The sequence below is a fragment of the Wasmannia auropunctata genome, unplaced genomic scaffold (assembly GCF_000956235.1).
Source record: "Wasmannia auropunctata unplaced genomic scaffold, wasmannia.A_1.0 LD336061.1, whole genome shotgun sequence".
Taxonomy (NCBI): domain Eukaryota; kingdom Metazoa; phylum Arthropoda; class Insecta; order Hymenoptera; family Formicidae; genus Wasmannia; species Wasmannia auropunctata.
This window is the reverse complement of record NW_012026829.1, coordinates 1,325,883-1,345,281: the sequence shown is the minus strand read 5'-3', so window position 1 is coordinate 1,345,281 and position 19,399 is coordinate 1,325,883. Positions and strand designations below refer to the sequence as shown.

At 36.7% G+C, this 19,399-nt stretch overlaps 4 protein-coding genes across 6 annotated transcripts in view; 3 read left to right on the top strand and 1 right to left on the bottom strand.

Annotated features, from left to right (window-relative positions):
- The first annotated feature begins 4,670 nt into the window (after nucleotides 1-4,670).
- On the top strand, nucleotides 4,671-6,835 carry LOC105450439 (male-enhanced antigen 1). The gene is made up of 4 exons (XM_011690276.1): nucleotides 4,671-4,848; nucleotides 5,500-5,704; nucleotides 5,804-5,875; nucleotides 6,195-6,835. Exons 2-4 carry the CDS (start codon nucleotides 5,525-5,527, stop codon nucleotides 6,408-6,410), a joined length of 468 nt encoding a protein of 155 aa, XP_011688578.1. The 5' UTR covers nucleotides 4,671-4,848; nucleotides 5,500-5,524; the 3' UTR covers nucleotides 6,411-6,835.
- LOC105450440 (sodium- and chloride-dependent GABA transporter 1) lies at nucleotides 6,741-11,628 on the bottom strand. 3 transcript variants are annotated; one of them, XM_011690279.1, is made up of 16 exons: nucleotides 11,455-11,628; nucleotides 10,783-10,796; nucleotides 10,591-10,671; nucleotides 10,275-10,527; nucleotides 9,963-10,182; nucleotides 9,772-9,873; nucleotides 9,174-9,351; nucleotides 8,958-9,090; nucleotides 8,752-8,886; nucleotides 8,552-8,655; nucleotides 8,298-8,422; nucleotides 8,075-8,187; nucleotides 7,849-7,980; nucleotides 7,490-7,693; nucleotides 7,230-7,397; nucleotides 6,741-7,143 (listed from the first exon to the last, which is right to left on the bottom strand). In XM_011690279.1, the coding sequence occupies exons 3-16, from the start codon at nucleotides 10,593-10,595 to the stop codon at nucleotides 7,042-7,044; spliced, it is 1,974 nt and encodes a 657-aa protein (XP_011688581.1). In that variant the 5' UTR covers nucleotides 10,596-10,671; nucleotides 10,783-10,796; nucleotides 11,455-11,628; the 3' UTR covers nucleotides 6,741-7,041. The 3 variants fall into 3 exon arrangements, with proteins under 3 accessions (XP_011688581.1, XP_011688579.1, XP_011688580.1); XM_011690277.1 differs by having other exon boundaries at nucleotides 10,275-10,671; nucleotides 11,455-11,478; XM_011690278.1 differs by lacking the exons at nucleotides 10,783-10,796; nucleotides 11,455-11,628 and having other exon boundaries at nucleotides 10,275-10,677.
- Nucleotides 11,629-15,362: 3,734 nt separating this feature from the next.
- On the top strand, nucleotides 15,363-17,475 carry LOC105450438. The gene is made up of 4 exons (XM_011690274.1): nucleotides 15,363-15,621; nucleotides 15,749-16,242; nucleotides 16,352-16,486; nucleotides 17,026-17,475. Exons 1-4 carry the CDS (start codon nucleotides 15,455-15,457, stop codon nucleotides 17,250-17,252), a joined length of 1,023 nt encoding a protein of 340 aa, XP_011688576.1. The 5' UTR covers nucleotides 15,363-15,454; the 3' UTR covers nucleotides 17,253-17,475.
- Nucleotides 17,476-18,906: 1,431 nt separating this feature from the next.
- LOC105450436 overlaps nucleotides 18,907-19,399 on the top strand; it is a 1,919-nt gene continuing 1,426 nt past the window's right edge. Inside the window, exon 1 of the mRNA XM_011690273.1 lies at nucleotides 18,907-19,209. Coding sequence (XP_011688575.1) covers nucleotides 19,056-19,209 — 154 coding nt within the window. The 5' untranslated portion in view covers nucleotides 18,907-19,055. The remainder of the gene's footprint in view (nucleotides 19,210-19,399) is intronic.

Sequence of the window (19,399 nt, the reverse complement as noted above, 5' to 3'; positions counted from 1 at the left end):
ATCTTGTATTGTAAACTGTACCGATGTTTTTCAGGCCCGTTGTTGAAAGAGATTTTAGGCCACAGGAAGAGAGTAAGACCGGTCCCAAGCTGAAACAATTCTATTTTTATTCCGCTCACGACATAACTATTGTCAACGTGATGAAGACAATGGGATTTACGAGTGAACTTTTTAAGCCCGATTACGGGGCGACGCTCATATTGGAGCTACATATCACGCCAGTAATGGAGCTGACCAAGAAGTGAAGATATGTTTATATCGTAGCATCATTATCTCGTTTGCGATACTGCCGTATGAATATTTTTATAATCAGAAATTCTTTCGCGTAAACGTTACGACGCTTCAAATTCTACCTAAGCACTTTATTACATTGTCGTTACTACAAATTATAATGGGTATTATAATGTGTAATTACCGGAAGTGAGAAGTGATTAATTTAATTAATGGTAGCCAATTAGCAATTATGCGTAATTGTTGAGGGTCATTCGGAATTCCTAAAATAATTCGTATATTTGCCGTATAATATATAATCCGTATATAATACTAATATGTATATACGCGTGTATTATCTAAACGTTTTTCTTATATCTCTTATTATTATTCTAATATGATATTTATATTATAATTATAATAATATAATAATTACTATAATTACCTCTCTCTCTCTCTCTCTCTCTTTTCTTATTCTCTTCTCTTATCTCTTTGTTATCAAAGGCCCTGTATTACAATACAACAATACGAAATTGGAGAACGCGCATCGTTTAGAAATTCCTAACTGCGCCAGTCCTTGCCTATTGCAAAACCTGAAGCAAGTGTGGCACGAAGTGATTCCGAACGATTGGGACGCGAAATGCAAAATGTAAACCCGCTGAGTTTTATGTAATAATTGATAATTCATAATAATTGTACTTAATTGAAATTAATTCGCTCGCGTTTTCACATGAAATTATTGCTACGTGCGCAAAGCAAAGAGATACAAAATGTTAATCATTTAGTGTGTGATATACATATAAATGAAATATATGTAATCTCGAGATCAGTTTTAAGTATAGAAACTGTCATTTAATATTTGTATTCTTGTTATTATTCTTGTAATTGTTAATGTTAGCAATTAAGGAACCATAGACTTATGCATTCATATATAATGATTACAAAATGATAGCGTTATGTGATAGGCATTAAAATAAAATAGAAACAAAACTTGAAACGTTTTATATTTTTGCGACAATAAAAATTTTATTGTACTTATGTTGATCCGCGCTGCTAATAATAAACCAACGTCGTTGCTCGAATACATACATCGTTTTTCACTTGCGTACATCAAATCCATCGATGGGTGAATCCATTTACTATGCGAATTCTGTAAAAATAAAATATACAGGTATTAAATACAAACAAGTGTAATTAAAAAATTACTCGTTTAATAAAAGTTTATTTGCCACATTATTTAATTAAATTTTTTTACTTTGTTTATTCTTCGTGATTACTCGTGATTATTGCATGCAGACGATTTCAAACGAGTTAACTCTTAGTTTTTAAACAGAAAACAAAGATTATTATAAAAGAATACCAAAGAAAAAGAAAAATAGTACTAAATTTTTTTATTCATTCTTCACTCGCGATTGCTGCTAGCAGGTAATTTTTAAACGGGAAATTAGAATACAGTTAATCTTATTTCTTTTAGACTCTTTTATGTTGTATGATCTTTTTCCTCTGTTAAAAAATTAAGAGTTAACTCGTTTAAAAATTACTTGCAAGCAACAACTGCGAGTAAAAAATGAACAAGATAAAAAAATTTAATTAAATGATTAAAAAGAATTCCTTTATTTAATAGAAATTTACATGAACGAATAGATGACGAAAATATAAAATTATAATTAGTAATAAGTTATTCTTATAAAAAATAAAAATAGATTATAAAAAGCTACCGAGATATTTGAACACAGCGAATTGATAATGCTGAATTTTTCCAGTCATTTCAAAACTCGACGTTGAGCTAATAAAGACATTCGTGTTCATTTTCTTATGGAGAACTGCAAATGTTTGCACGGTCGAGCGCATAACATGTGCACATTACAACTCGGTATCCCTGCAAACCAGTTGTAATTCAAGCGAAGCTTGTTAAGACGAATAAATGAACATGAAATCGTTTAAACCGGGCCCGTTTTGCTTATACAACCAGCTGACACTGGACCCGTTTTGCATATCATTGCGTAATATCATGCACGATTATTAGCGCAAACTATTGTCTGTTGCGCCGAATAGTGCGCAATTAACTATTAAACAGTTAAACTGCAGCTCGCGCTCGGTGCAACAGGAGATACACCTCCGATCTCAATGCGTGCTCTAGTTTCGCATAAATTGAACGAAACGCTGTGTCATCATTGATTTCAGTTAACTCCTTCAGTTCGCGGCTTGTCGCGAGAAAAAGTGGAAAATTTATATTTTACGAATAAGTGTTGCGAGCCGAGAAAATAATTTAAGTGACGCCGAAATAATTAAATATATTTATCGAAGCGAATATTCAGTGCAGTATAACAGTATTTCGACTCGATAGGCGAAGTTGTTTACAGGTAAGATCGCTGTGAGGCAATCGATATCGTAATTACAATCCTTTTTCTGAGTCTACGCGATATCGCTTTAATTTAATTGTATCTCGCTTCCGCAATAATTCATTTTTTATGTCAATCGAAGTCAAGGCCGGAACTGCGATAGATTCAATGCTAAGTATTTAACAGGAAAGATAATTAAGACAGAAGTGCTTATTGTTTTTCGTGACTCACCGTTTAACGATTTAAATTTTATTTGCGCGAATCCGCCGCGATTGCTCGCAATTCGAATCAAACGTTTTCGCGATCGAGCCCGCATGATGGGAGAAGGTCATAGCTATCGATTGCCTCTCTTGTGGCATATGGCCACACACATTATTAACATTACGCCTCCGTTATGTCATTCATTTACCATTACAGCGTTACATAACTTACTGTTCTGCAGGAGGAAATCTCATCAGTGATCTAGGAACACCCTGTATATCTTCCCAATTCCGCAGATCTATTTTCTCTTTTGCAAATGTAAAGAAAGGCGAATGGCTGTCGCGCGTGGATGGCAATATTCATCAGCTAAATGTTTCTCCGTTTTAATGACTTATCGGTGCAATTTTACGTTCTTAAACTTAAGGAAAGAAAAATAATAAGGAGTCAATTCTTTAAATAAATAGATAAAGTAAACGGCTGAAGTAATAAAGTGAAGTAAATAATAAATAAATAAGAGTAAACCATAATAAGTAAGAATAAATTAATGAGAGTCGATTTTAAAATTGCTAAATACATTTCCTTCAAATTTTCTTGCTTACGAAGCTGTTTAGCTTACTCCATTACCGTCGTCTTAATTTTTAACAATTTCCCACATAGTAACATATAGACTTTAACGGCTACGAGGTATACTATAATAAAGAAAAATATGTGAGCTTTGTTTGCTAATGAAGTAGAGTTCCGTTCATTAATGCAGATAGAAATGAAGACAAAGAAGAAATAAAGGAAGAGAGAAATTTATTTTAGCGCTTTTGAAACATCCGATGTATCGCGCTCAATATATAAAAAATTTTGTTTTTATAATATATTAATATAAATTGTTTATTCATTAATTTATCATGTATAATAACTGTTATATTTATCATATATAATATATATCATGTTGTATATACTCACTCGCAAAAAAACCGGACATCTAAATTTTAACTCAAATTTTTAATATCTTTCAATAGCAGTAACTTTATGAAAAGTCATTGTATTGAGATAAACCTAAGCTCAAATTAAAGCTTGAACATTTCCTTTGATAACTAAGAAAACTAAAATTTAATTCCAAAAATGCTTTATATATAAAGTGGTGGACGTGAGGGCTTTAGTTGAAGGCTTAGAAAGAAAGACAAAAATTTTGCTGGTTAGAGAAGTCGGCTGCCTGGCATAAAAATTTATGAGTTTTCAAGCTTATTGATTTCTAACAAATCCATTTTTCGATCACTTTTTTACACAAAAGTTACAACAAAGTTATAATTATAACTTTGTAAAAAAAAATCGTAAAAAGTGATCGAAAAATGGATTAATGTTTAAAAAAAAGTATTACAAAACGGGCTAGGCGCGCGAGGGAGGCAACCGTAGTCCGCGGCGGGCGTATCTCGCCGCGCGTTCAGATTCGACGAAGCTTTATACATATATTAATATTTCGAAAATTATTGCGAAGATCACAAAATAGTAGAGGACTTTTTTGTTCCGTTTGGTCCACTCTACCTGCCCACGAGCGCTTTACCATTGATACCCTGTATATATATTTGAAATACATACATTATTATCTAGATTAATCTAGAATATTGTTTCTATAGACAGAAATTGCTTATAATAATTATAGATCGCCGTACACCTTGCAGTTTTGTTGTTTATCTGTTTGATTTTTTGTTATTAATCTGATGTGAAGGTTATTAATTAGTTTCAGCATTTTTTTTTTAAACAGTTCTTTTTCTCATCTTTTTTAAATAAGGAACTCTTCAAGTCTATCAAGAAATTTTGTTCATGTAATAAATTTACATAAGTACGCGCTCTACGATACCGACTGCGTTTCAAACAGCTTTGCTGCAACCTTCGGACGTGTCTCGACAGATCGTGCCCCGTACGTACGCAGTTTTCTCAAAATGGCGTACGCATATAGGCGCGTTAGGCGCGTAGAAGATACATATCGCGTTTACGAGGACCGATAAGGATAAGGACGATCGACGGTGAGCTGTCAACAGCTGTCAAAATCGACGCTACGTGGTCACTCCTAAGTTCGCTTGCACGTACAACGCTGTGAAAAATGGTATGTATATAAATAAAAAGAAAATTCAACGTTGAATTAGTCGCGATTTATCGATACACTGTTTTTATTTGTTGTAATGTGTTCGCCGTTCTCGTTAAATTTAAGAATTAAGATAAACGTACCAGTGACCGAACATGTATCTATATCTAAACGCGTACACAAAATTTATTAATCTCAAATGCTTTTTTTATTATAATATCAAAATTTAATTGTAAAATTATTTACAATTAAATTATAATATTATGAAAAAAATCATTTAAAAATAAATTTTTGTGCTTGTTATGTACTTGTTCAGCTATATATTATAGATACACGTTCAGTCACTGATACGTTTACCTTAACACATTCGTTGGAATATCATTACACTTCCATTAGATTTCCCACGTCTCAAATTATTTGACAATTTACTCGCTATATTGTCAGAATTATTTATTTGTTGTTTTTAGTTTTTACGATTTTTTCCTCTAAATTACATGATAATAGTGGAGTAACTGGAGTAGATATATTTGTGTCTTTACGACATATGATGAAATTATTACTATTGACATCAATTTATTGATAAGAATCGAGTTGCATATTTGACACGCTGATGACAAACATATTAAAGTGACATTGTCCAATGTTTATATTTGTTTCAATTTTTAATTAAAGAGTTAACTGAATCTAACAACGCATCATGTCGCCCGAGCCCACGCAAGAACCCATTCAGGATAATCTGACAATTTCCAACGTAATCCTGGATGCAAGAGCGGCGAATGATGAGGAAGACAGCGAGGACGAGGATATGGGTATGGCGGGATATCTGCCACTATCCCAAGTGTCTACCGATGCCGATCCCATATTAGGCGAGGAAGAGGTACTTTATCAGACAAAACAGCAATATCTTTATATATATTCTTATATATTCTTTAATGCAAAGAATTTCTGGTATTAAACATATCTTTTTTTATTCCAGAATGACGAATGGCTGTCTGGATTTGGCGAATCTAATCAGGCGTCGTCTGTTCCGACAACTGAAACTCAGCAAGTGAGCTTTCTTTAAATTAAGATAATATGAAAATGAACACAAGGATTTTGCTTCACTAGTTATACTATTTACGAATACTCGGATAACATTCGAAATAATCAAAGAGCTTCTTTGTGAGCAAGCAGAAAATCCATTACAAATCTATAGACAAAGATAAATCTAACATTTTTGATTAATTGTAAGATAGATACGAGTATTTATGTTCTGACTTACCTTAAATGTATAATAATATATGTGACGATCATACTAATAATAATAAATTCAAATGAATCATAAAATGAATTAATTTGCGATTAAAGCATACACTGTAATATTTCAGAGCTGTTCTTCAGAAATAATGGAAGTCTGGTCGTGTCCGCACAACCGTTCCGACATTGATTTGGATGCAACGAAGATCAAAGAAGTGAAATCCGTGATGGCGTCCATCACTATCCCCGAAACTTCCATTCCGCAATGGGCGAATGCGATCTCGGAGGAGCAGTGGAAGGAGCAGCTTCTCATACGCATTAAACAGATGCAGAATAAAGATTCGTAGAGCTGAAATTGCAACGTAGTCGCTGCGTGATTGTAATGAAGAAGAAAAAATCCTTTACTGACAACTGTGCACGACGCGAGCAGGACCACAGGAATTATTCTAAGTATAATTTATTACAACGTAAAACGATGCAGGAATATAATCGAGATGTCGATCGGACATAGCCGAAATATTTAAATATTTTAGCATTTGTAAAAAGAATAGAATATTTGATTTTTATATCAGTTAAGCTAAAAGCTGTCTCGAACAGAATTTTAGCATCTTGTTAATGCGTATAGGGTGTATAATTGTGACACGAGTGGAATACAAATCAAAACATATTCGAACGAATTGTAAAGTATACTTTTATTATTTTCGCTTTCTCTTCATATGTATGTTGGAAGCAGATTATAAGAGATATATAATAGATTAGTTTAATCAATAAACGTCGCTTTTTTTTCTCGACGAGAGTGCGCTCGAAGTGAGTAAAACGCATGATACCTCATCGTGATGCTATTCTAGTGAAATCTGAATGTATTTCTGAAATCGCAAACATTCCATTGCGCGCACAAATCTTTCCCATTAACGTTCCTATACTTTATCGCGTACGTCGCATAATCTATATGTGATTGAAGAAGGTATGAATGCGATTTTATAATTCAAACTCCGCGTCGATGGCAGCGGCCTTGATTGGATTGAGTTTCTTCCGTAAGGCAGCAATGTCGTCTTCTATTTTTATCAATTTCCGATATTTCTGAAAAGACATGAATTACCGTTATTATTATTATTATCTATCACGTATTATTATCTATCTGTTCCCTTCTACACATGATTACATACCTCTGAGGTAGTTCCGGATGTAACGCACCAGATGTAGATCATGTATCCTGGAATGCACAACATCGAGGAAAGACCCGCGAGCCATCCCAACAAATGGCTCCACCACGGAAATTCGTACGTGAGGTATTTCACAGGGACGAATTTGATTATATTAAAGATGAAAACGCCCTAATATACGTAAAGAAAGAGATACAAAGCGTAATAAATAAAAAGTAGCATATTAATTCTATAATCTGCATACAAATTGGACAATGTTTTACCACGCAAATGGCAGGTGTAGTAAATGTCCAGCATATCTTCCACCAAAAGCAGGGATAGTAGCCTATCATGTCCCGTATGCCATCATAAAATCGGTTCACCCCGAATGCCCACGAGACGGCGATGCACTCGAAGAACATCAGGAAGAGTAAGCAAAATCCGCTTACAGCATATGTGTCCAAGAGTTGAAACACATACATTCCACCCTGGATATAAAATTAATTCTTAGTGCCAAGAAAAATCTAAACGATTACTCTTCTTTTCGTCGAAGAATACAAAGTTAAAAAAAGTGGGATTGTTATACTCTTACTAAATATTTTTGTAAATATTTTAGAAGTACATATGAATATAATCCACTCACTTCCGTGACGCACAGAAGCCCGACTAGATACGAGATCAAGCATACGATCGCGATGAACATTTCCTTCCGTTTTCTGAGCTGTCGCGGCCACTCGTCCACGGCGGCTGTGATGAAGCCCTCCATGGTACAGAACTGGAATGCGACTTGTTTTTAACATTAACATTAATCCGTGGTAGTTCATAGAATGAACGGGTGTCGAACCTTGGATTCGATGAACGTACGTTACCTGACTGTCCAAGCCTATCAGGAGGAGCATAAAGAAGAATAGACCCGCCCAAATTGACGACCCGGGTAGCTGCAACACCGCCTGGGGATAAACCAAGAAGGCCAAACCGGGTCCTGAAATGACAAAATATAACGATTTTAATTGTCGAATATAACGAAATTATTATTATATATACATGCGAAAAATTCAAAATAGACAAAAAGAAGAGGTGAATAATAACTACCAGAAGCAGCTACATCGGCCACTGGTTTCTGTTGCTGGTGGGCCATAAAACCGACCACGGAAAATATGACTACTCCGCTAAGCAAGCTGGTACAAGTATTCACTCCGCAAACGATGAGAGCATCTCTGCAATACATCGATAAGAACGCATGTAAATCCTTTTCTCATGCAAAAAAAAACAACTTCTTGAGGTAAGAGAGAAAGAGGAGAATATAATGAAGATAGAATGAGCCACGGAAGGTATAAGATTCTTACTTGTAAACGTTATTGTTAAATTTGTTGTAACTGCCTAGGGCTATCAATGCGCCTATCCCGACAGCATAAGTGAAGAATATCTGTGTCACCGCGTCTATCCACACCTGTACACACAATGATCGTGCCAATGATTGCAAAATGTCTAATACATTCTAATACAATTAAAGGAGAAAGTCGAAGTCGTGTCGACTCGATTTTACCTCGGGATCGCCGAGTTTCGAGAGATTCGGCGTAGCGTAATACTTCAAACCTTCCGAGGCGCCGGGAAGCGTCAAGCCTCGTATTAGCAGCACCGCCAGCAAGGCGTACGGGAAGAGCGCCGTGAAGTAGACGACCTGTGTGTATTACATCGTGTAATTCGTACGTCCGAAAGGGTGGCCAGGATTTCGCGAGTATACTGCTTTACCTTGCCGGTCCATTTGACGCCTTTCCAGATGCAAAAGTAGCACATGATCCACACCACCGCGAGGGTGCCGGCCAGTTCCCATCTTATACCGCCCACGTCCTCGATGCCCGGGGATATTTGTAGGGTGCGCCTCCTTTTTTGCAACGAAAGATGGTATTTTTTTTAATTCAACTGTAATTAATTAACTTTAAGGCATCTACGGAGCCAGTAACTCACTCCCAAAATTCCTTCACTGGATCCTTCAGCAACTCGTGACTCAAGTTCCCGAAAGACGTGGTACATATGACGTTATTCGGCCAGTAGTCGTCCTGCCAGCACGTTACATTCAGACGTTCCTCGGCCGTAAGGCAGTAGCGCGTGTTCCATGAGTTGTCGCAGGTTCTCCAGGGTACGTCTGCGCAAAATTTATATAGGTATTAGATAAATGTAACAATTTGTGACTAATTACTATAAATACCAAAGAATAAGCCACACAGCATAAAATATTTCAAAAATATTTCCAAAATATTTTGTGCATGATCTGAAATATTTGAAAATATTTCATGAAATATTTCTGAAATATAAATATGTCTAAGAAATCAGAGTTTTCGAAATATTTCTTGAAATGTTTCAACAAAAATATTTCTTACGATATTTGTACAATATTTCTAGAATATTTTTGTGAAATATTTTGATGTAATAATTTAAAATGTTTTACAAATGTTTACGAAATATTTCAAAAAGTGATTCACAAAAAATATTTCATGCTGTGTGGGAAAGGCTGCTCTCAGAAGCGCCGTGTGCGTTCGATGAAGTATGAAATGAAGTCACTCACCGGCGCGTAGAGAGACCAGGAAGTAGAAGAGCGCCCAAGCGAGGATGATGATGTAATACACATTGGTCCAGCAGGAGAGCACGCAGGTCGCGTATCCAACACCTGTATGAGGTTCAACATTGTTACCGGAAGTCATGTTCCCGCAAGTACTTCAGCGAGACTAAGAGCCCGAGTGGCATCTTTAAAATCACCTTTGAAAAGCGGTGCTATTTTAAAAACACCCAGACCACCTATCGTCAGCATCTGTCCTAAGGACAGTTCCATCAGGAACATGGGTATACCGGCCAGCGCGAGCGCGATGAAGTAGGGCACCATAAAAGCACCACCGCCATTTTTATAACAAAGGTACGGAAATCGCCACAGATTTCCCAAACCTATGGCCAGTCCCACGACGGACAAAATGAATTCGACCTTTAAAAGAGGAAAAAAAAAATGTGAAAATTGCGTCTATAAGTTACATCCCGTTCGGACACAATTGTGCACGTTGGCCGATGACATCTCACCTTGCTGCTCCAGGTCCCTCTTTCCGGTAGGTTCTTGGGCCTCTTGATGATCATTCTTGAGGATTGTCGCAGGCATTGTATCGCCTCGAATCGAAAATCCGACTCTTTCTCGCCATTGGAGGGAGCTCTGTTGGCGGCGGGCTCGGAGAAGAGGGCCTTCAGCTCCTGCACCGGATGCACGGCGGGGCTCGGTGCCGGTTTTCTCGGCGGAGGACTGGTGGATCTGTCTACCTTGGGACGGCCGGTCGATCCCCTTGAAGGCATTATTCGTTGCGGCGACGAAATCGCGGGACGAGATCGAAATTGGAGAACTCACCTCATCGTAGCAGGCCGACCGCGAGTGGAGACCGGCTCGCCGACTGTGTGAGCTCCTGCGCTCTTCTTTCCGATTGAAACGCTGGAACGGGACGGCCGTTGAAGTGGAAAGAAACAGACACAGGGAGGAGCGAAGGGCTGATTGATAATTGTCGTCTATAATACGTTTTTGTAACTCGCGACCTCGTCCTACCTAGTTGCGCCGACCTTAACAAACAGGAAGCCCTTTAAGAGCGGCCGGACGTGTTACGAGAGAGTGGAGGCTCGTGGAGCGTGTGTATAGAGGATGACGATAAGTCCCTAATATAAATAATAGATGAAATTTGCGTTCTCGCATGGATAATACCCGGCGGTCATCGTCGTCGCCGCGCGCACGAGCGCGAGGTGCGCGTACAAGGTATGACATATAGTAGACAAGGGTCTTGATGATGACGGACGACGAATAACGAGCCACTTCCGGGAATCATAGCGTTCACCGAATGCGTTCTCATCGTCACAACCTTGTCCTATTTTATTATTTAATTCATGGTGTCCTGTGCGCACCCACGATGACGTAATAAAAAACGTCTCGCATTGTATGTCCCGCGACGACAGCAACGTATGACGAAAAGATGCCGTCTTTCTTATTCAATCAGGAAATCGGAGCGATTACCGAACTAAATTTAAAAACCACATTTTAAATAAAATTTCTAAACCATTTGACGTATTAATTAGATAATTACATAATAGCACGACGGACGGTTCTACATTTTGTTCCAGATATTTTTTTTCCCACGTATATCCTTCGAAGGAGCAAAGGCGACCGAATTGCCGAAGGAATGATCGATGCGTTTAACTTCGCGCGGAAATCGCAATCAATACATACGCAGTTGTCCACGATCCGGTATATGCGGTTTTCCTGCGCCGTCCCTAATATCCCTTCTTGATGATCCCTCGCACTGGTCCTTATCTCGGCATCCTGCTGAATACTCGGCCGCTTCTTCCACTTCCGCGAGATCACTTCCGAGATCTTCGGTATGCGGAACTTCCGAGGAGGGGAGTGAAGTCACCCCCTTTATTTTTTTATATAGCGCCGAACGCTTAACCGAGCACAACTATGAGGAAGGGCTCGCACGGGATGCCGAGATTCTCTGCCGTACCCCGTCGCGATCTACCCCACAATGATGCTCGGTCCCCCTCGAGCATGAACGCACCTATCTTTCCATTCAACAAATTAATGCCACAGTGTCACTCTATATTTAGGCTGCTCGTACGACACGAAGAGATCGGTCATACGCGCGCGAATCGCGCCGACCGAATGCGGCACGATATTTTCCGTTTTTCCTTTCCATTATCACGTGTTTCTCTCGATGTGATAACAATTCATTATTACATTGAAGGACGATACACTTCGAGAAAAGAAGGTAATCGCATGCGTGGACTGTAATTAAGTCCCGAAGCGATAAGACAAGATATAGACGTTTCTAAAAAAATTTTTTTACAAAATATCTGCATATATGAGAATGGTTTTACAGCAAATAAGCGAGTATCTATTTCGTATCTTAATACCGAGATATAAAAAATTTTAATGACATAACTATGACGCTCTTTAAGACATCGAGTTTATATGATTTTTAAAATCACAAGAAACACTTTAAAAATGTACTTAAAAAACTATTCACTTCTAAGTAGATAAAGAAGATAAAGAATCCGATTATTGATCATAAAAATATATTGATTACACTACACTTATGATCAATTGAATGAATTTTTAAATATCTTTTCAAGGGCAGACTTTTATTAATATACTTTTTCTTGTTGAGCTTGCATTTTCTTTTCCATATATCTATAAATTAAAAAAATATTGTAATCAATCTGGATTCACACACATTACTTTCTAAAGTAAGACTAATTGTTAGTAGAAACAGTTTCGTGTGTGCCCGCGCGCGTGTGCGCCTTAAAAAATTTTATATATTTTTAAAAGAAAAAAAATAAAATTTAATATTGCGTCATTTTTTTTATCGCGTTAATAACAAAATTAAAGGAAAAATGACTTTGATATGTGGATAACAAGTTACTCATAATATTCAAAATAATGTAAATTACTCTTGATAACTTTACATTCCTTTATATAAAAAAGTGTACAAAATTTCCATCGTTTTTAAAACAATTTTATATATTTTTATTTGATAAAAAAAACATTTTTATATCGAAATACTCAGTAAATGGAAATGTAAAATATTTTTTTCAATTTAAACAAATTAAAATTGCTTAAACCATGGATTGAAATGGATTGGCCTTTACAGAAATGCATTCATTTTCACGAAGACCAATTCATTTCAATCCATGATTTAAAATTTCAATCCATTTCCGTTTAGTAGATATTTTCCGATATATATTTATTACCTTTTATCACTTGTCAAGCAAACAATATGTCGTAGTAAAGAAGTCCTTGTTCTTGGAGCGTTATCAGTCCATTTTCGCAATTCGTCAGAATTGCGAAACTGTGAACCGGGCTGTGCTGCATAGAATGTGAAATAAATGGTAAACTGAAGAGGGGCGATATCTGGAGAATATGCCATGTAACAGAATTTTCTATTAATAGGTCAATTAATAATGTTTCCAGCGTCACGATATTGGGCCAAATATTGTAAAGAATGATCTTGTTCTCCCTTAATTGTAAAATACGAGCGTTTTTTGGACGTTTCAAATTCCCACTCAATTCCAGTGCCTCAATTGTTGACCGCGACGTTGTCTGTGACAACAGCTTCACTTGATGAGCAACAATTTATAATAGAGCACTCTTTGCATGTCCCATTAGATTCGTAGGAGAGGGACCTGATTATGAATATTTCTTTTTGCATATACGATGTAATGGATTTTTAGGATTGTCGTATTATCGTAAATTCATTTTTTATCTCCAATAAAAATTGTATACAAAAAGGATTTACCGTTTATCTGTACTGATTTCAAATAAAAAACAGATAGTAATTCGGGATTAAGTATTCTTAACAATTCGTGTGATAATTTTACTTTATTAATCTTCCCACTCCATAAAAGCGTCGAATTACAGTACTCCGATTAATATATCGTAATCTTCTTGCAAATCCTAACACTTCACTGAATCGTAATTTTTCCCGCAGCAACGCTTAAAGTCAAATTTACTTTTGCCTAGAACGCTTCTTGTTTTACAGATCGAAATCATCTTTTCAGTTAAAATTCCCTCAGCATAAGTTGCACCAAATGATTCTTCCTACTTCAGCAGCGGGTTCTGTACTGCTTAAGCAAGAAAAGTATACAGAGTAATATATGTGTTGTGCCAACTACTATTGTTAAAGTAATTATGTGTGTTCTTCTTATCCTTTATATTATAATTACACAACAAGGTTAACCAACATTTACATTAAAAAAACGAAAATAAATTCGAAAATCCTCTAAAATAATCCTAAACATTAAAGAATATTATCTGCTGATTAAAATATTAATTGATTCTTTTGATCTCTGAAGGAATCCATCTAAATATTTAAAAAATATTATTTACTGATTGGGATATATTAATAGATCCAATTATATCCTATCAACCGTTTCTTTTGAATTCAATGTACGGTAACAAATATCTGTGAATTACACGTACGTTTGATAAAAATCAATAGAATTTTGTTTTAGATTAATTATTTCTATATACATATACTTATATAAGAAATTCTTCTTTTAATTGTTTCAACTATTAAAATTAAATAAATTTTTACTTGATAATTTTTAAGATTTTAGAAAAATATATATATTCAGGAAATTTATTTAAAATTGCATTTATTTAATATTGCGCTTTCTTTATTAGAATGACACTTTACGATTTTTTTTTTAATAGCTTTTATATCAATTATTAATTTTTTATTAATTTTAATATTAATTTTTGCGCACATTACAAATTCAAAAAATTCAAAAAATAATTAAGAAATATTTGCTTATTTATTATTCGATTTGCCATGTGTAATTGAAATAATTAAATAAAATTTTTTATGTAGTTACAATTATAAATGTTAAATACAAGCTTTAATCGAACTGTATTTAATGCATTTTTTCTGAGGCACTTGGGTTGCGTTTGATTTGGTGCTTACAGCGCTTATAAGCATCATTTGTCTTTGTTTAATTTGATAAATAACAAGGATGAAATGATGCTATGAGCATCAAGCGAACGCAGCCTAAATAATTCGATAAAATTTATAAAAAGAAAAGAAGACCGTATATTTCTCTTCGTCTTCAAAAAATGATTTTTTTATTAGAAAAATTTACTTGTCGCGTTATTTTTTATCTTATATAAAATATACTTTATCGAACATGTTCGCTCCGTATTTTTTGTCAAAATAAATAAAATACATAAGGGATATACCATCATTTTCTCTAGTACATACGTCATACATACATTCTGTTTCTCACAATTGTTTTAATTTCTGTTTTTTTATTTTTTTATTTCTTTTTATTTTTTTCTAATTTATTTTTTAATTTTTGCATACTTTTTTGCATCTATATATTGGACGCGAGATTTCAAGGAAAATCTACAAGAAAACAATACTATATATATAATATATATATATAATATATATAATATATAATATATAAATATATATAATATATAAATATACTATATATAATATATAAACAATGCAAGTAAATGTATGTAACAGTTCGTTTGCACACAATTTCTCTGTCATAAATACAAACTTTCCGATTCCGATGAGGATTTGTTTTTCCTCGCTCGCCTGCCGACCTAACCTAATCTAATCTAACCTAATCTTCGGCGTTCACGCGGCTTCGTGTTCCGTCCGGAGCGGACGGTAGTTTTGACAGTTGAAACGCGCGAGTTTTCGCTTGCACCTTGCGGAATCATGAGCGAGGGGAGTAACAACAACAGCAATAAAAACGTGCAGGAGCAGACGCGATGCTTCATCTGCGACGCCGACGTCCTGGGCCGCTACTACGCCCTGGCCACGTGCAGAACGCAGACCACGCGGACCAAAGTAATCGAGAAACTCGGAGAATTGGTCGGCGAGGGGTGATAAATCTGCATTAATTAAGCCTAACCCGCGGCACGTTGGCGTTTCTCGCGCGCGTGCCGATCAGCGCGGAGACGTTTGTGAGTAAGATTCGATTTTCTTTTTTTTTTTTCCCCCCCCTCGCAGATACATGGTCGTGATATCCGAGGACGACGTGATCTGCCGTAGCTGCGGCGTGCTCGTCAACACCCTCGACCGGCTGGAGACGGAGATGCGCAACGCGCGGAACCACGTGCTGCGCTTCCTGGAGAGGAAGTATTGCCTGAAGGACGGGGAGCTTCGCAACAACGACAAGCCGAGGTCCTGCCAGCCGCCGCAGATCACGAGGTCCTGCGCGGCGAGGGAGGCCGCCGCCGCCGTCGCCGCCGTCGCTAAATCGCCGAGCAAGAACGACAACTCGGAGGGTCACAAGAGGGCACCGCCGAAATCGCCCTCCTGGCTGCAGTGCGACAAGTGCAAATACACCACGCATCTCAATTCCTTCATGATTCACCACTTGAGGGAGCATCTGAAGGAGAAGCAGGTCTGCGACAACTGCGGCCACGTCCTGATGACGCAGCAGCGCAAGAAGCACAGTTGCAGCAAGGCGAGCGACTCGACCAACAAGGAGAATAAGACAGGTTGGATATCTACTGAGCTGAAAAAAAAAGATTGTTATGATATCGTTGCTTTCTGTAGTTTTGTTTTCACAATTAAATAAATTGTGACACATTATCGATTGCGTTGCAGACAATTCTGGAGTTGTCAACAAAGCAATACCTGTGGAGCAAACTCAACTAGTCTTGACTACTCAAACCACGCCGCCGCCATTGATAGCTCTGTCAAATTGCGATCATCTGTATGTCTCCAGCATCTTACCAACGAGTAGGTATATTTACTACCGATAGATTAATACAATTCCTGTGAAGAGTGACCCCAAAAAAGATGGTTTTTTTTCGCCCGTTTTTGGGGGGCCTTCGATTTTGGAACTGCTCTGTGTGCCAAATGGTGTCTTATGAGATATCGATCACAGGGAAGTTTCAGGTTGAGGTGACAATTGTTATTACAGCTGGAGGGGGAGGTCACTTCTTAAGTCTCTTTACGCGAAAACTCGATTTTGTTACATACAAAACGAGCGTCATTTATGTAAAACTGCGATCAACCTTCATCGGCTGGATCAACCCTCTTAAAATAACCGGATCCTCGCAGACCTGTGATAATTCTATAATGAACTTTGATTTCATCCCTCCCCCTCCTCCGGCTCTGATAACAATTGTCACCTCAACTTGAAACTTCTCTATAATTAATGTCCCCATTATAAGGTACCACTTGGCACACAGTTCAGTCTCAAAATGGGCCCAAAAACGGGACGATTTTTTGGGTCGCTCTTTATTTCAAGAGAAAAAAAACTTCTGTTACGAAAGGTGATTCCACATCTTCCCAAGAACCGATGTACATTCTGCCTGACGACTCGAAGAAAACGACGAGACTCGAGTCCAACTCGGGCTCAAATCCCGCGCAAAAAACGGAAGCGAGCGGAGACAGCGGCGAGGATAGAAAACAGTTTTTGATTTTGAAGGAGGATGGCAGTCTGGAAGTGGTGGACGCAGGCGCAGTATTTCGATTCGACGACGGCCTAGGATTCGAGTAACTACTAGGAAGAGTTAAAGACGAAAGTATTTTTTCGATCGCTCTTACAGACTATTCGTCAATCAAGCTGAATACAATGTACAAGAGTTCAGTATAATTCTAATGTATGTGAACGTAATTTTTGTCGTAGGCGTGTTTTTTTGCATGTGACACTCGCTATGACATCCATTGTATTCAAAGTTATTCAAAGTTGCATAAAAAAAAATAAGGTGCGTGGTGTTTTGGAAAAAAGATAAGTGAATTAAGTTGCTGAAAGGTATGTCGGTGCCCAAGCAGATTATTTAAGTTTAAAAAATGTTTAGACGAAACGTTTTTGTGGTATACAAAAAACGTTAAATAGCCGTTATTTATTAAATATATGTTTATTAAATTGTTGGAATGTCTTATATTAAAATAATATTTTAAAATATAGTATAGTAAAAAGATATATTTATAGTATAATGTAGTATAATAATAAAGTGCGTTTTACAAAACATTTTTATAATATTCGTTAAATAGTTTAAAGATGAATTAAATTATAAGCAGTTATTTTTTAGTTTATTATACGTTATTTTAAATGTATTTTTATTTGTTGCTTGGGCAGTAGACTTGTGGTTAGAAAGAGGATGACAATTTTTTTTTTTTATTTTGAAATGTCGGAAATGCCATTGATATTGTAGAAGTGCGCGAACCATTGCCCACATAACTGTATGACGAGCAATTGTGATAACTATGAAAAATGTGTATAAGTTCAAAAAAATTTAAAGAATTCATTGCAAGTGTGTTTTAATACGTATTGATCTTCTGAAAAACAGTTCTTTATTAAGGGAATAATTTTAAGATCTAAATAATCTCTAGCTATTACCTTTTTTCTGTGATATTAATTGACGTCATCTCAATTGGTCGTATTTTATTTTATAAGTGGCTGTCGTCGAATGTTTTAACAATATGTTTTTTGTGCGAGTGCAATAAAAGTGCTCAATTTTATCAATAAACGTGGAATAAATCTGAAACTTAATTCAAAAGAATTTTTTTCTAAATTTTAATTTTTAATCTATTTTGTGTGTGTGTGTGTGCGCGCGCGCGCGTGTGCGTGTGTGTACATGCACACACAGAAAAATAAATTGATATGCTTTTGACTGCAATTTATTAAAAAATATGTCAAGAAATGTGGCGCGTGTCTGTGGTATTTCAGTCTTAGAAAAAAAGATAATAATTAAGTTGAAAGAAGGTGCAAATTCAAGTTTCAAGGGGTTAATGTCCCGATTATCTCGATATTAATTAAAGACTGCCGTGCAGTGGATAAAATAGTTCACTTCAATTTGATTCATCTTTCTTGGGTCACAATCTCAGTCGCTAATTCTTGCACCGTTCGTCATACATTTTCTCTCTTTTTCTTCTCAAATGCGAAGATTAAAAGATGAAAAGCGAATCGTTCGAGAGGTTCAGCTGACAAGAACAGACTTATTAATTTCACGACTCGGCATATCGCTTTCCGTTGAAGTGCACTCTTTTTTTATTTTTTTAACAATTTTGTCGATTTCTATAAAATATGTTTCTTTATATTCAAAGGAAAACGCGCGAATCGATTTACAGCGACGTTCTACTTTACCGACTTCGAATTCTAGCGATATTCGCGGCGCAACGTTGGCGCCACTGCGATTCAAAATGTTTTGAACGCGTCAGCCGACGGTGCAACAGTCAAACGGAATGGTTATGAATGGACGGTGACAACCGGCCCTCCGTTAAAGAGTATCCTCTCCGCCTCCGTAGTACGCGAAGTACCAGTTAAAGTCCTCTCTGCTCGAACTTATTCGCGAGTGCAATGATTATCGAGGATCAATTTCAATTCAAGTGCAACATACTTGACGTCTTCCAGAATGACGATTACACCGTTCTCGAGAAGTTGACGTCGTGGTACCGGGAGTTTCTGCTGCACATCGACACCAGGCTCGAGCAGGGGCACCTCTACGAAAAGGGTACGACTCCTCGTGCGCTACTTCGGCAGTCGGCAAACCTTCGAGGCCGTCACGTAGCGGGAAAGATTAGGGTAACTGTCCCTATTAATGTGCCCTGAACCTATTAGTGTGCTTTTATATTTAAATAAGTCATAAAAGTAAACTGGTACAAATATATAGACAAAGTATTTTTTTTTATTAAGTTAAAGTA

Excerpts from the sequence above, each read along its gene's own strand:
- LOC105450440 (XM_011690277.1), bottom strand. The coding sequence starts at position 10,538 with ATGCCTTCAAGGGGATCGACCGGCCGTCCCAAGGTAGACAGATCCACC. Across the intron at positions 8,423-8,551 it reads TTTAACAATAACGTTTACAA|AGATGCTCTCATCGTTTGCG; the intron begins GTAAGAATCTTA and ends GATGTATTGCAG. Across the intron at positions 7,144-7,229 it reads CATCCGGAACTACCTCAGAG|AAATATCGGAAATTGATAAA; the intron begins GTATGTAATCAT and ends ATGTCTTTTCAG.
- LOC105450438 (XM_011690274.1), top strand. The coding sequence starts at position 15,455 with ATGAGCGAGGGGAGTAACAACAACAGCAATAAAAACGTGCAGGAGCAG. Across the intron at positions 16,243-16,351 it reads CAACAAGGAGAATAAGACAG|ACAATTCTGGAGTTGTCAAC; the intron begins GTTGGATATCTA and ends ATTGCGTTGCAG. Across the intron at positions 16,487-17,025 it reads CTCCAGCATCTTACCAACGA|GTGATTCCACATCTTCCCAA; the intron begins GTAGGTATATTT and ends CTGTTACGAAAG.
- LOC105450439 (XM_011690276.1), top strand. The coding sequence starts at position 5,525 with ATGTCGCCCGAGCCCACGCAAGAACCCATTCAGGATAATCTGACAATT. Across the intron at positions 5,705-5,803 it reads CCATATTAGGCGAGGAAGAG|AATGACGAATGGCTGTCTGG; the intron begins GTACTTTATCAG and ends TTTTTATTCCAG. Across the intron at positions 5,876-6,194 it reads CGACAACTGAAACTCAGCAA|AGCTGTTCTTCAGAAATAAT; the intron begins GTGAGCTTTCTT and ends GTAATATTTCAG.